Source organism: Hipposideros armiger, unplaced genomic scaffold (assembly GCF_001890085.2).
Source record: "Hipposideros armiger isolate ML-2016 unplaced genomic scaffold, ASM189008v1 scaffold_282, whole genome shotgun sequence".
Classification (NCBI taxonomy): Eukaryota; Metazoa; Chordata; class Mammalia; order Chiroptera; family Hipposideridae; genus Hipposideros; species Hipposideros armiger.
In genome coordinates, this window is record NW_017731632.1 from 333,613 (window position 1) to 348,046 (window position 14,434).

The 14,434-nt window shown below is 48.0% G+C and overlaps 1 protein-coding gene and 1 long non-coding RNA gene across 9 annotated transcripts in view; one reads left to right on the forward strand and one right to left on the reverse strand.

Moving 5' to 3' along the window:
- HTT (huntingtin) overlaps positions 1-6,291 on the reverse strand; it is a 126,980-nt gene extending 120,689 nt beyond the window's left edge. For 4 of the 6 annotated variants that reach the window (XM_019657955.1, XM_019657953.1, XM_019657954.1 and 1 more), the window contains exon 1: positions 5,810-6,281. In XM_019657955.1, the coding sequence (XP_019513500.1) occupies positions 5,810-6,006 (197 nt within the window). In that variant the 5' untranslated portion in view covers positions 6,007-6,281. Of the gene's footprint in view, positions 1-5,809 lie in introns of all 6 variants that reach the window. The other 2 variants (XM_019657956.1, XM_019657957.1) reach the window with 2 other exon arrangements.
- LOC109390916 (uncharacterized) overlaps positions 5,423-14,434 on the forward strand; it is an 11,755-nt gene continuing 2,743 nt past the window's right edge. The window contains exons 1-2 of one of the 3 annotated variants that reach the window (XR_002125673.1): positions 5,423-5,572; positions 13,960-14,029. This is a non-coding gene — a long non-coding RNA (uncharacterized LOC109390916). Of the gene's footprint in view, positions 5,573-7,030; positions 7,113-13,054; positions 14,030-14,434 lie in introns of those variants that run through there. The other 2 variants (XR_002125674.1, XR_002125672.1) reach the window with 2 other exon arrangements.

Genomic DNA, 14,434 nt, shown 5'->3' on the forward strand with positions numbered 1-14,434 from the left:
GACTGATCTGCCTCGCCCGGGAAGAGCGCAATGATGGTGCCAACTTGAGCCAGTGAAGCAACGTCCTCCACAACTAGACTGAAGAACAAAAACGATAGCAACTTGTCTGTTCCCCTTGCCCCAATTCCCCAGCACTGTTCCCATCCCCCCAATTCCCCAATAAAAAAATCTTTAAAAAAATAAAAAATAAAAAAAAATAATAATAATAAAACAAATGCTACACTATTGTACAGCAATTATCAACAATTATCCAGGCACACCTCCTCTTATTGCGCTTTGTATTATTGCCCATCCCAGATGTTGTGCTTTTTACAAACTGAAGGCAAGACCCTCTACCACAAAAAGGTGACGAATTGCTGTATGGCAGTGGTCTGGCACGGAACCCGCAGTATCTTCCAGGTCTGACTGTAAGTACTGCTATGGAACAATGTCTGAGTGAACAAATATAGTCTGATCTCAGTCATGCAGACAAAAAGAGGACACATTTAAATGCTTGTATATGCATTACAAAAATCAGGGAAGAAGACAAACGTTTTAATAATGTTATTTTTAGGGAATGAGACTAGGACTGGAAGGAGAGCTTTGTTTTTTATTTTCTGTGTCATTTAAAGATGTTTTTATGATGTACCTGTGTAAATTTTATAATTTTATTTTATTTGTTTTAAAAGACTTTATTGGGGAATTGGGGAAGGGGAACAGTGTTGGGGAATTGGGAAAGGGAACAGCCAAGTTGTCCTTCAATCTTAGTTGTGGAGGGCGCAGCAAGCTCAGCTCCAAGTCCAGTCGCCATCCAGCTGCCAGCTCGCAGCCACTCAGCTCAAGGTGCCGTGTTCAATTGCAGTTATGGGTGGGCATAGCCCACCATCCCATGAGCGAGTCGAACCGGCAACTTTGTTGTTAGGAGCACATGCTCTCACCAGCTGAGCCATCCTGCCATCTGTTGGCAGCTCAGCTTGGGCGCAGCTCACTGGACCATGTGGGAATCGAACCGGCGACCCGGTTGCTCAGAGTCACACTCTTTACCAACTGAGCCATTTGGCCGGCCCCTTTATAACTTAATTTTAACTATTAATAAAAGCAACTGAAAAAGAACTGCTTCCCAAAAGTGGTTTCTATCATATTAATATTTAATTCAGGGCCGAGAAACCTACAGCCCACCTGTTTGGGGCCAGTCTGTGAGCTAAGAAATGTTTTTACATTTTTAAATGGTTGACTCCCCCCCCCCCGCCAAAAAAAAAAAAACCCAAAGAATATTTCATGACACGTAAAAGTTACATGAAATTCCAATTTCAATGTCATTAATAAAACTGCACTGGAACATAGCCACTCTCATTCAATTATGTACCGTCTCTGGCTGCTTTCACTCTACAATGGCAGAGCTGAGTTGCTACAACAGAGACATGCTCACAAAACCTGAAATATTTACTATCTGACCATTTACAGAAAAAATAGGCCAATGTTCATGGATGGGAAGCCTTAATGTCGTTAAGACACCAAAACTCCCCAAACTGATCTACAGAGTCAATGCAATTCCTATCAGAATCCCAGCTGGCTTCTTTGTAAAAACTGACAATCTCACCTTACAATTCACATGGAAATGCAAGGGGCCCAGAATAGCCAAAACTACCTTGAAAAAGAACAAAGTTGGAGGACTCACATTTCATGATTTCAAATTGTGATACAAAGCTACAGTAGTCAAGACTGTACTGCTGGTAGAGGACAGACGTAGAGACTAATGGAACAGAATTGAGAGCCCAGAAATAAATCCATACACTTACGGGCTGTTAGTTTGCAACAAAGGTGCCAGGACAGCTCCACAGGGGAAGCACAGTTTTTGCAAAAAGTTGTGCTGGGAAGTGGATTTCCACATGAAAAGAATAAAGCTGGACCCTTACCTTACACCTTATATAAAAATTAACCCCAGATGGATTAGACCTAAATGAAAGAGCTAAAACTCTAAAATTCTTAGAAGACACAGGAATAATAAATCTCTGTGACCTTGAATTAGGCAACAGTTTCTTAGAATGTAACACCTGAAGTACAGCAACCAAAGACAAAACAGAAAACCGGACTTCATCAAAAATAACTTAATATTGTTAAAAACTTTTAATTAACTTTTCAATATAACTTTTTTGCTTCTAAAGTCATTATTAAGAAAGTAAAGAGAATACCCACAGAAAGGAAGAACATTTTTACAAATCAAATCTGATAAGGGTCTAGTATCCAAGATACATAAAGAACTGTTACAATTTAACAATAAAAAGACAACCCAACTAAAAAATGGGTAAGAATGAGGACAAGGACTTCAAACTAAGTGTAAGACCTGGGTCCCTAGTCTTACTGTTGAACTTCCTCAAACAGACTTCTTGTCTTATAATAAACTCTTACCTGTCTAAGCGACAGCAGCAGGGTTTGTTATTGCAGCTGAATACAGCCCTGATAACACCTACTGTAAGGACATGATGTCGGGCTTAGCAGGCAAAGATGGACAGGTCCTGCTGGCTCTACCTTCAATACTCAGTCACTTCGCAGTCACCTTGCCACTGCCAACATCCTGACAGAAGCCACCATCACCTCTCACCTGACGCTGCAATAGCTTCCTAACTGGTTTCTCGCTTTTGCCCATGCTCCCCTTCCCTCCCTCTGTGCTCAGCCATCCTGCTACACCCATGACCTGACCAAACCCTCCAGTGACTTCCTATGTCACTTGGAACAAAGGCCGATGTCTTTATCCCACCTACAAGGATCTGGTGTGGTGCTGCCTCTCCCTCTCTGACCTCACCTCCTACCAAGACACCCTTCCACTAATTCAACCAGCCATACTGACCTCTTTGCTATGCCTCAAACGGGGGCTCAGGATCTGCCCCCTGCCTGGAATGCCCTTTCTCCACACCCTCACAGCTCTCCTTGACTCGCTTCAGGTGTTTACTCAGAAGCCACCATCTCAGCGGACCTCCCCTGGACACCCTATCTAAACTGTCAGCACCTATTAACCCAGGCATGTCCTAGTCCCCTTCCCTGCTCTGCTGCTCCTCCTCCGTTTATCACTGTCTAGTATACTGTAGGTTTTACTTCTCTAACTTGTTTATCGTCTACGTCTCTCACCAAAATGAAAGCTTCGTGAGTGCAGAGCTTTATCTGTTCCCGCTGTAGCCCTACACCTATCAGAACAGTGCCTGGCACACATTAGATGTCAGTAAATACTTACTGATGAGTGAGTAATTCAAGTCAAGGGAAAACTGGTGGGAATCTAAATGAGAAAGTGCCAAAGGCAAATGTCAACTGCCTCACAATTGCAGTTAAGGACCCTCCCAACCTCTGGCACTCCCTGCATGCCAGGCCCACCCAGGACCCCTGCACCCTATATGCTGAGCCAAAGAACAGGCACTTGGATACTTCAGCTGAAGCCCACCCATGGCTGTGACACTGCAGCTCCACACAATAGAAAGCAAGAGCCATGAACATAGAACAGGTACTTTCTCAATTGCTTTTAGCCCATCTTACTGTGGGGAATCAATTTTTCAGCTGAAGCATTTGAACGGAAATGCAAAGATCCACACTGTAAGCAGTGAGGTTGTTACTCAAAATTTATGAATACCTGCTTTCTCAACAGCAAAGTACATAAAATATATTTATGCATTTTATTTAAAATAACTATAAATTGGGGGGAGAGGGGTTGTTGCTTTGTGAGGGGTGAAAAGGATAACCATTGCATTGTTCTATACACCTGAAACTAATAATAATAAAAAAATTTTTAATAAAATAAAATGCAAAGCAAAAATAAAATAACTATAATTAAGCCTAAAGCAGTTGACCTCAGGGCATGCTAAGAACCTTTAAAAGTTACTATTCTGAAATACTTTGTTTTTAAGTAATTTAAATTCTATCTTCATATATGCACGGATTATATCTGGAAGGATTCACAAGACGGAAGTAGACAGAACTGCTTGCCTCTGGGGATGGAGTTAGGCACTCAGGAGAAAGGAGTGGGAGAGAGAATTTTAATTATTACCTATCAGAATTTGTGTCATATTAATGTATTACTTTTGCAAAAATAATAGATAAAAATTTTTAAATAAGTCAATCACACATTACCTTAAAATAATGAAACAAAATCTACTTTTGTCAAGCCAGCTTTACAAGGAAACCTCTTTATACCCATATTTTGAAGATAAGCAAATTCAGGCTCTGTCAAATCAGCATAAGAAACAGAAAGCAGGTTTTTAGATTGACGGAGTGGAGGCGTCACCAGGTGGCAGTAAATCTTGCAGAGCCCCCCTTAGTGCTTCCCGTGTTTACACAAGACGCATACACGTGTGAACATCCATGACATCTACTTCCTGGGGAGGCATTACAATAAGTCTCAAATGGATTATGATTATTACAAATTACTTGCTCTAGAGATTAGTCAAATTGCTTAAAAAAATTTTTTTTTCTCTAAGCATCAAAACAAGTTTTTCACCTCTTAGAAGAAATAATAATTTATTTCTAAATTTTATTCTAAGAGATAAGCTAACATTACTCCCAAGTCGTCATTTTCCAATTAAACTCTCGGGACACAGCAAAAATCATATCAGAAACATAAAGAAGAAACATTACTAAGAGTGGGTCAGCCTTAACAGAGCGAGCTCCTTAAAAGGTCTGCTTCTGGAAAAATGTCCCCATTAAATACCATTCTATATACCTCCAGGTCAGAAGTGTAATGCCCGGAGCTGAGACAGGCCTGAACTGCAGCGACGCACCCCCTGAACTCTGCTCAACACAGCACAGGAAAACTTCAGGAAACAGTACGTGGGTTCTGTTAGAGGGTGCTATTAGGGGTCTCTCTTTTCCTCTTTCAAAAACTGTCTCGGGCACAAGCAACAGAGACCCCCCCCCCGTTTCATCCAAGCAATACCAGGATGTCGGCAGTGAAGGGGACAGGGGACGTCCGTGGGGTGAGCAGACACCCACGTTCTATCTAGCAGGCTGGATTGGACTACAACACCGGTAAAACGCACATCATTCACCGCGCGCCCAGCGGGGAACCTCTCCCTCAGCAACGTGTCGTTTTTATTTCCAAGTGAAAACAGGCCATTAACTTCAGTCAACTCTTTCTAATATTTAAGTCAATTTGATTACTTCTCACTCGTTAATAATAATAACCATCTACGTAGGGTCACCACTTACTTGGCAACCACAACTCGGTCAAGTGCGTGCAGACCAAACCCTGATGCTTAAAATCCTGTTACTACCACTGTGATTCCCAAACTAAGCGAAATGTCTCGAGAATGTGGAAGTACAGCCTCAAGTCACACAAGCTGTCTCAAGGGCCCCTGGCAAAAAGAATCTCCCCCAGACTGCGCCCGCCCCGCCCCGCCCTCCCAGCCTAAGGCATGACGTCATGCACTGTGCCCACAGCACTTCAGCTCCAACTCCTAGCTCCCCGCGAAGCGCCCTGCGCCCCCAGCCCTGCTCTCCCTCGCAGACTAGGAGAGGGAGCGGAAGTGGCCCGGGGAAGCCAGGCGCGACGCGCTTTGGGCGCCGCCAAGTTCTGCTACCCACGCAGCCCGGCCTCCAGCAACACAGAGCAGTAAGTTCTTTCCCTAACTTGGCACCCTGGAAAAGGCAGGGCACAGGCCCGTGGCCGCGTCGGCGCCTTCTGGAGAGGCTGTGCCTGCACGCGCAGGCACCGAAGCCCACGCGAGGGGCCGGGGGAGGGGCCGGGCCGGGATGCCGCGGCAGGCGGGGCAGTGGAGCTGTGCGCGGGGCGGCCCAGTCGCCGCGGGGCCCCGGTCCTCAGGGGGAGCTGCGGCGGGCCCGCACTCACGGTCGGTGCAGCGGCTCCTCGGCCACGGCCGGGCCGGGCGGCAGCGGGGGAGGCGGCGGCTGAGGCTGAGGCGGCGGCGGCGGCGGCGGCGGCTGAGGGGGCTGAGGCGGCGGTGGCGGCTGCTGCTGCTGCTGCTGCTGCTGCTGGAAGGACTTGAGGGACTCGAAAGCCTTCATCAGCTTTTCCAGGGTCGCCATGGCGGCCACCCGCCCCGCGGGGACCGCCCCCGGAGTCCTCGGGCCGGCTCGCGGCGCCGCTCAGCAGCGCGGCAATGAATGGGGTTCGGGGCCGCGGGCAGGAGAGGAACCGAAACGCCCGGCCATCTTGGACCCTTCCCGGCAGCCCCCGCGGCCCAGCGTACCGCGACGTTCCGCCGGCGGGGCGGGGCCATACCGGGCCGCCGGAATTGACAGCCCGAGGCGGCGGCCTCTGCCAATGGCCAAACGAAGCGCTAGCCCGCCCTCCTTCGTGCCCACCAGATCACCTCCCAGAGCTGACGCTGCCACAGACATAACCGCGCCCCTCCCCTGCGAGGGCGCGGGGCACGCCGGGGCGGGGCACGGCAGTGTGGGCGGGACCCGGCGCTGAGGGGCGGGTCACTACAGGGGGCGGGACTGGGGCGGGGAGCGGCGCTGAGGGGCGGAGTGGAGCGATGCGGGGCGGGGCGGGGCTGTGATGGGCGGGGCGCGGCTATGAGGGCGGGACGTGGTGATGAGGTGCGAGGCGCGGCTTTGAGGGGCGGGAAGGGGTGGGGATACCAGTCGCGTCCCCCTCACTCGGGAAGGAACCTCCGCGGACGCCTGGGTTCACAGGGATGCCCGCCTGGGCTTGGGCCAAAGGTTCCACGGGGCGTCCCTGCCCACCCGTGCCAGGACTGAGGAAGGGGTCGCCGGACTGCCCTGACGGGAGGAGTCGGGGCTCTTTCTGTGAGGAGCACGGAGAAGTGAGTGAGCCCAGCGCAGAGCTGGGGTCCGGGAGATCGGCGGAGACCTGCAGGATTGGTCTCTCTGCTGGAGGGGAGCCTGGGTGTGGCCCCCAGAGAGGAGAGGGAGCCCGTGGGGGGCGCGAGCCAGCGGGCAGGCGCCTCCCGGAGTCTGCAGCCTGCGGGGACGGAAGGCCTGTCTGGTCAGTGTGCGCTGCCCGTAGAGGCTGTGTCTGCGCAGCGGGAAGGAGCCCTCCCCACCGCAGGAGTGACCGCCCGCCGCGACGGGGACCCCTATCCCACAGGTCTGTGCGCACCGCCTGCCTGGGGCGGCGCCGAAGGGTCCAGGCCCCGGGGCCTCACCGCCTCCCGGGGAGGCAGGTGAGCAAGCAGGGGGCACGGAGGTCGGCGGGGGGTTGGGGGCAGGAACTGGGCTGGCCCCCGAGAGCGCCGCCTGCGGGGAGGCCGTGCGTGCAGTAGGGGCCCTCCAGAGCCCGCTCAGGGCAGCGCCCTGTCCTGGGCCACGAGCCACAGCTCCACCCTGTCAGCGGGTCAGTTGTCCCAACAGTCGGGGAACAGAGGAAACCCAGCATCTATTGTCCCCAAGGGCATGACAACAGCCCCCGTCAGGGGAACACCGCACGCACCGGCCTTGAGGTCCCAGTTCCCCGATGCTTGTGAATAAAGGCCCGTGCCCGTGTGCCAGGCCGTGTACCGGACCCCAGGCTGGGCAGGCCACGCCGGCGTGGCCCGGGGCTGTCAGGGGCGGCGGTAGCCCCAGGGGCGCCCTCCTGGATTAGGTTGCAAAGGTGAGGCTCGCCTTGCCCGCCCCTCCGCGGCCCTGGGCTGAACACGCGCCCACGAGGCCCACGTGGCCGACGGCGTCCAGCAGCCCACACACGAGCCTCGTTGAGATGTGGGTCCTGCCTGGTGGAGCTTTCCAGGGAGAGGCAGCTGGCTCCTGATCGGAGGCTTTCGGGAGGCCGGGAAGTGGAGGTCCCGGGCAGGCGGGGGCCCGCTGCCCGACCCACGGCACCCGTGAGACTCCGCGTGTGGGTAAGCCACAGTGCTCGGTCACACAGCAACAGGTAAGTGTCAGTGCACGGGCGCTGCTATGACAAGGCACCACTTGCGGGGGGTCAACAGCAGAAACTCCGCGTCTCCCAGTCCTGGAGGCCGGAAGTCCGAGACCAGGGCGTGGGCAGGGCCGCTTCTCCGTGGCCATCGCCCTCCCCGCGCCTTCACGTGCTCTTCCTCTCGGGTTCCTAATGCCTTCTTGTCCTACTGGGTTAGGACCCACCCTGACGAGCTCATCACAGGGCCTCTCTCCAAATGCAATCTCGTTCCGAAGTGCTGGGCGTGGGCTCTCAGCGTGAAGTTTGAGGGGACACGTTGGAGCCCATAAGAAGCAGTAGCGTCACCACCTGATAGCCACTCTGGCCTCCTCCTTCAGTAACAGGACCGCAGTTCTTATCTGGGCCCTTTCCCACTTAGTTAAAACGCTTCCTTTCCCACCCCTCCCTTTGAGCTGGCTGTACCACGTGACTAGATGAGTGCTAGCCGGTGAGATGGAAGCAGAAGTGATACGTGTTAGTTCTAGAAAGTCGTCTTAGGAGAGGTTCGCCTGTTCTTCCTCCTGGAATGCGGCTGTGTTGGGCGGCACCTGAGCAGTCATTCTGGGTCATGAGGCCGAGAGCCACATGCTGGGATGGTGGAGCTGGAAGGAGCCAGGACCCAGAGGACTGGGTGGGGACGCCAGCCGGCCTGGCCTGCCCACCTCATGAACGTCCGTGAGGGTGAAATCTACGTCTACTTTGTGTAAGCCACTGTTCCTTGGGATTAGCCCATTTCTGTGCTCCTAAACCACCTTCTGACCAGTCCACATGGGTTACGGGTCACTGAGACCTTACATGGCCACCGGACATGGCTGCTTCAGTCATAGCAGGGAGAGTCATCTGCCTGAAACTTACTGTAATCTTGACAAGAAATCTTATAAGAAAGCCTTCTAGAAAGGGACTGTCAAGACACAGATGTTCTTAAGTTCAGAGAAAAGCTTGGCACAGTCTCCAAAGCAGATAAAGATTAACTCACTCTGCTGGGTGGACAATTTGGCACCATGTCTCCACAGACTTAAAACTGACTGGGCACAGCCCCCGAATAGCAGGCACTTCCAGTCATTTATTCTAGGAAAACAATCGTGTGTGTGTGTGTGAGAATGGTCACTACAGCAACATTTAGGACCAGCAAATTGGAAACTTAAATGCTGGGCAGAAGGAGACTGGCTACATGAATCAGGATATATATCCGTGACAGAAAACGGGACAACCATTCAAATCCTATCGTAGAAGAACATTCGTGAGCCAGGAAAAGGTTTACAATACATTAGCAGATTACACTGTGTGTAGCATGATCCTCTTTTTCTTAAAGAAAAACAGTACACATATACTTACTTACAAGAGAGCTGGTCGCCAAATTTGTAACAGTGACCCTCTCTGGGCAGGGCACTTAGGGGATTTATATCTTAACTTGTGTGCTTGTCTGTAGTTGTCAACTTTCCAGCAGTGAATGTATATATTCAGGGGGAAAAACTCATAAAATAGGTTTGGGTGGGGAACAAAAAATGAAACCCTAGCAACACACTTGGGATGCATGCTGCCTGGGAGGAAAGGCAGATATTTTAAAACAGCCACCATAAGTGGGGAGCACTCCAGCTGGGGGGCTGGCACCCGCCCTGAACCCAAGACCAGGTGGAAGTCTGTGCAGGGTGAGGCCTGGGCCCAAGAAAGGCGGAAACATGAAGGAGAGCCAAGAGGGACAAGATGAGTGGACCAGCAGCTCCTGGGGGCACTCTGGTGGCTCCTCTACTTGTCTCCTGGAGGGTTCCTCCCAATTTAGAGGGTATTCTTGCTGTGTATTTTAATTCTACATAAAGACATGCACACACTGCAAAAGACACAGACATAGTCCTTGTTTTGAACAGTCAACATTTATTTAAATGACTCCCACATTTGCCATTTTTATCCCTCTTCATTCCTTCCTGCATCTCTGATCTTCCATCTGGGATCATTTTCTTCTGCCCAGAAGACACCCTGTAGACTTTCTCTTACAGTGGATCTTCTATTGCTGAAATGTCTGTTTCTGTTTATCTGAAAATTGCATTGTTTTGCATTCATTCTTAATGGATTTGGGGTTGGGTATAGAATTAAAGGTTGGCAGATAATCCCTGTCAGAAGGTTAAATATGTGGACACCACTCTCTCCCGCCTCTCATTCTTGCTGTTGAGAGGTCAATTGTTGATTTGGTAGCTGCTCCTTTGAAAGTAATGTTTCTTTTCCTCTGGCTGCTTTTAAGATTTTCTCTCTTTGGCACTCTGTGGTCTCACTGACCATGTCTGGGTATGTAAGGCCAGACCAGCTAGTTAACAGGATGACCCTGGGGATCCCGTTCAGTGATGTAGTGCAGGCAGCTCAGCAGGAAGGGTTCAGAGGGCTGGCTCATCCCAGTCCTGCAAAGCTCTGGACTGCACGTTCCCCTGATGAAGGATGTCCAGGCTCAGGACGTTCTTTTCACCAGCAAAGCCATTCCCCACAGCGTGAGACCTGCCATTGCTGCATGACTGGCCCAGTGTCCCTGTTCACTTCTGATTCCCCATACACAGAGTGACAGGGTCCCTTCTCCTGGGGTACTACCTATGATGTGACCCGCTGGGCCCAGAGCTGACACAACTCTCCGTGGATGACAAGAGCTTGGGGGACAGGTGATTAGGCCCTCTGCCTCTAAGTTTCCCTGTAAACTCTCATCCGTGCCTGCACCACGTATTGTCACTCTCCCAGTTTGCCCTAACATTGGGATTTCCTCTCATTTAATCCGTTCAGGACTAGATGGGTTTGGGATTTGTGGATTGATGATGGTTTTCATGTTTGGGGAAACTCCAAGTCATTATCTCAAAATACTGCTGTCTTGTTCTCCCTCTCTCTTCCCAGTGCTCCAGATAAATGTGTATCAGGTATTATCTTCCGTTTTCCTTTTTTTGGACGCTCAGTGCTTTATTCTGGATAGTTCCATCTGACTTAGTTCTCTTTTTAGCTTATTCTATTGTTGGTAAACCTTTGTTTAACCCTTAAGTTCTGGAATTTTGTAGTTTTCAGAACTAGAACTTATACTTAATTCTTTCTAAAGTATGCTATGTCACTTTTTATAGTTTCTAGTTCCCTGCCAAAATTTTCGAGCTTTGCAAGTTTTCTCCTTAAACATAAGCATAGTTACTGAAGAGTCTGTCTCATATATTAATATTTCCATTAACTAGAGTCCCTGAAGGTGTTTGTCATGTCTGAAGCTTCTGCTAATTGTCATTTGCATTGCCCCATCTTGTGCCTGGTTTATCTTTGCTTGTATACTAGACATTGTACTTGAAAATTATTATGGAAGTCATTTGAAGTTTAAAGCATTACCTTCCTCTAGGGGAGATTTCCGTTTGCAATGCTAGGCTCTTTGGGACACTAGAAGTCATAGGTCACCTTCATTCAAGCTCCAGTTTTGTTTTGTTTTAATATTTTTTTATTGGGGAATTGGGGGATGGGAACAGCACTGGGGAATTGGGGGAAGGGGGACAGAAAAGTTGCTGTCGTCTTAGCTGTAGAGGGCAGTGTCACTGGCCCTCATATGTGGGATCCGAACCGGGGCCCTCTGGCGTCCCAAGCCAGCTCTTAATCATCGCGCCACTTGGCCAGCCTGAAGCTCCTGTTCTGAAGTCCTCTGGGCCACCCATATTAGAGCTGACTAATTCCGGGCCACCCTTATTCTCAGGTGGACTGAAGCCCAAAGTGGAGGGTGAACTGCCTGGGGCCCCAGTCTTTGCATGCCGTGGATTTGACGTCTGTTCCCCTAGCCTCGAGTAGCTCAGCCTCTTGGTTTAGGACCCCAAAAGCCCCCACAGCAGGAGCAGCCCAGGTGTTTGGCTCATCTCTCTGGCTTCCAGCCCTGAAAGTTGCTTACTCTCTTGATGTGTATATTTGCCTGGCTTTATTATTTTCATCAGGAGGGTAGGTGTGTATTCTCAAGCCCAGGGGTCCGCAAACTGCGACTAGCGAGCCACACGCAGCTCTTTGGGTATGTTCCGTCTCAAAAGTTTGCCGACCCCTGGAAGAGCCAATCCTGTCCCACACAACAATTTAAAAATTATTCGAGAGCCATAAATATATTTTTACATAATCACCATCACGTGAATAATATCCTTTAAAATTTTTATAAATGAAACTATGATAGTTTTATTTTCATTTTCAGTTTTACTTCAGAGCCACAGGTTGTGAGCCGCAGTTTGCTGACCCCTGGCGGCTCTTCCGTCTCAAAAGGTTGCCGACCCTGCTCTAGCCCATCCTTGCTGGGCATGGAAGTTCCTCCTATAAGTGTTAAATAAGATGTTATTGAAAGTGGTCTTGGAGTGGTAGAAGAGGGTAAAAGGGGTCAAATATATGGTGATGGAAAGAGAACTGACTCTGGCTGGTGAGCACACAATGTGAGAGTGTATTACAGAATTGTACACTTGAAACCTATGTAAATTTACTAACAATTGTCACTCCAATAAATTTAATCTTTTAAAAAGTGGTCATTTTTCTCTTATTCTTGATTTTAACACGAATGCCTCCAGGGCATACCCTCATCAGGTAAGATGCTGCTGAAAAATACATTTTATCATGCTGAAGAAGTATTTATTTTATTGACTGTATAAAAAAATGGATTTAATTTGGTCAAGTACCTTTATAGCATCTATGAAAATGATCTTTTATTTTTCTTTTGGATTTGTTAACATGACTTATATTCCTGGATTTCCTAATATTGAACCATCCATGCACTATAGTTTTTAATGTGTTGTTCGATTCTATTTGGTAATATTTTATTAAGGGCTTTTGTATTAATATTCATAGAGATTGGGTTTTTTTGTACAGTTTTTATATAAAGTCTTTATAACCTTTTGGTATCAATTTGTACTCGCCTTATAAAAAGGATTGGATGTTTCCTTCTTTTCCTGTGCTCTGGAACGTATACATCTCACTGAAAATATTTGCTCTTCCAAGGTTTGCTGACCTTCTCTGTCAAATTATCTGAGCCTGGTGCTTTCTTTCTTGAAGGATAACTCTCTTGACAACAATATGTCTTTAGATTTCCTGTCTTACCTATGGTTAGTTTTGGTAAATTATGTTTTCCTAGAAATGCATTTTATCCAGGTTTTAAGTTTATTTTCATACAGTTGTACAAAGCATTTTTTTGCAAAGTATTCTTTATTTTTAATTTCCTTTCTCTGTGATTTTTCTCCCCTTGTTATTTCTTTTGTGCATTCATGTTTTCTCCTTTTTTTTCCTTGACTATGTTAGACATTGATTTATTTTGATTTTTTAACACAGAACAAAATTCTTTATTATATGAGTTATAGTTTTTCTGTTCTATAGCCCTTAACTTCTGCTTTTATTCCACTAATTTCTTCTGCTTTCCTTCAGTGTTTTTTCTATCCTTTTGAATGAGAGGCTCAATTCATTTATTTTCAGGTGCTTATTTTTCTTGGTAGAACCAAGAGCTACAGATGTTCTCCTTGAGCACTTGTGTCCCTTACACTCAGAATTGTTATCATTTTTAGAAGTCCTGCCATTCTGATTACAGATCGTCCTTGACCCAAGAGAATGGTACTAGAGGCTGTCAAAGTTCCAGGTGCCAGGGCCTTTCTGCTTTCTAATTGTTATTAATTCATAGGTTTATTTGTAATCAGATACTCTTGACTATATCTCTTTTCAAATTTTTTACTAGGATTTTCTTTGTGACATAGTATATGGTCAATTTTCATGACTGTTCCATGGGCACTTGAAAAGAAGGTGCGTTCTCTATCATCAAAATAGAATGTGTTATCTATATATCAATATACAGCATGTGTAAGTATCTATATATGTACACGTACACACACATGCACCTTACCATGCCTGTTAGGTCTGCTCCACCTGGAATTTACTTCTCAACCCTGCTTTATGAAAGCTATGCCTATTACTTGGGGAGTAGTTCTTTCTGACCATTTTATCTTCTTTGAGAATTGTACCTTCAACATTACATGTCCTTTCTGTTTGGTTTATGCTTTCTGGCCCGGATTCCATCTTGCCTGATATTCAAATTGCTGCTTTATTTTTGTTTGTACTTTCCTTGAATGCATTGGTTAGATTTTAACCTCTTTCTCTCACTGTTTTAGGTGTGTCTCTTGGAGACAGCACAGTTGGGTTTTGTCTTGTGACCCATTCTGATATCTGTCATTTTAATTGGTGAGTTAAGACCATTTACCCATATTGTATGGTATGTTTAGTCTTAGTTGTGTCAAATTATTTTCTATTACGACTTTAGATACAGACCTCCCACACGATAGCTCCTTTTCTTTCCATAATGCATTCTGAAATGTCTCTCGAGGAAAAGAGGGAGAAATGTATCCAGTGAGTTGGAGCTGGAATTGGTAAATCACAGAGCAGCCACACCCCAGAAGGACCGACTGAATGGCGTGTTGGTGTGTGTGTGGCAGCGAGGAGGCGGGGAGTCTGGGGAGTGTCCCGGAGCTCTGGCTTTACCCTTGTCCTCAACCTCTTTCAAAGCAACATTTGTAATGACAGAGAACGCCTGGGTCACAATTTTGAATGACAGAACACTCGGCATGCTGGACTCCCCGGCCCACACAC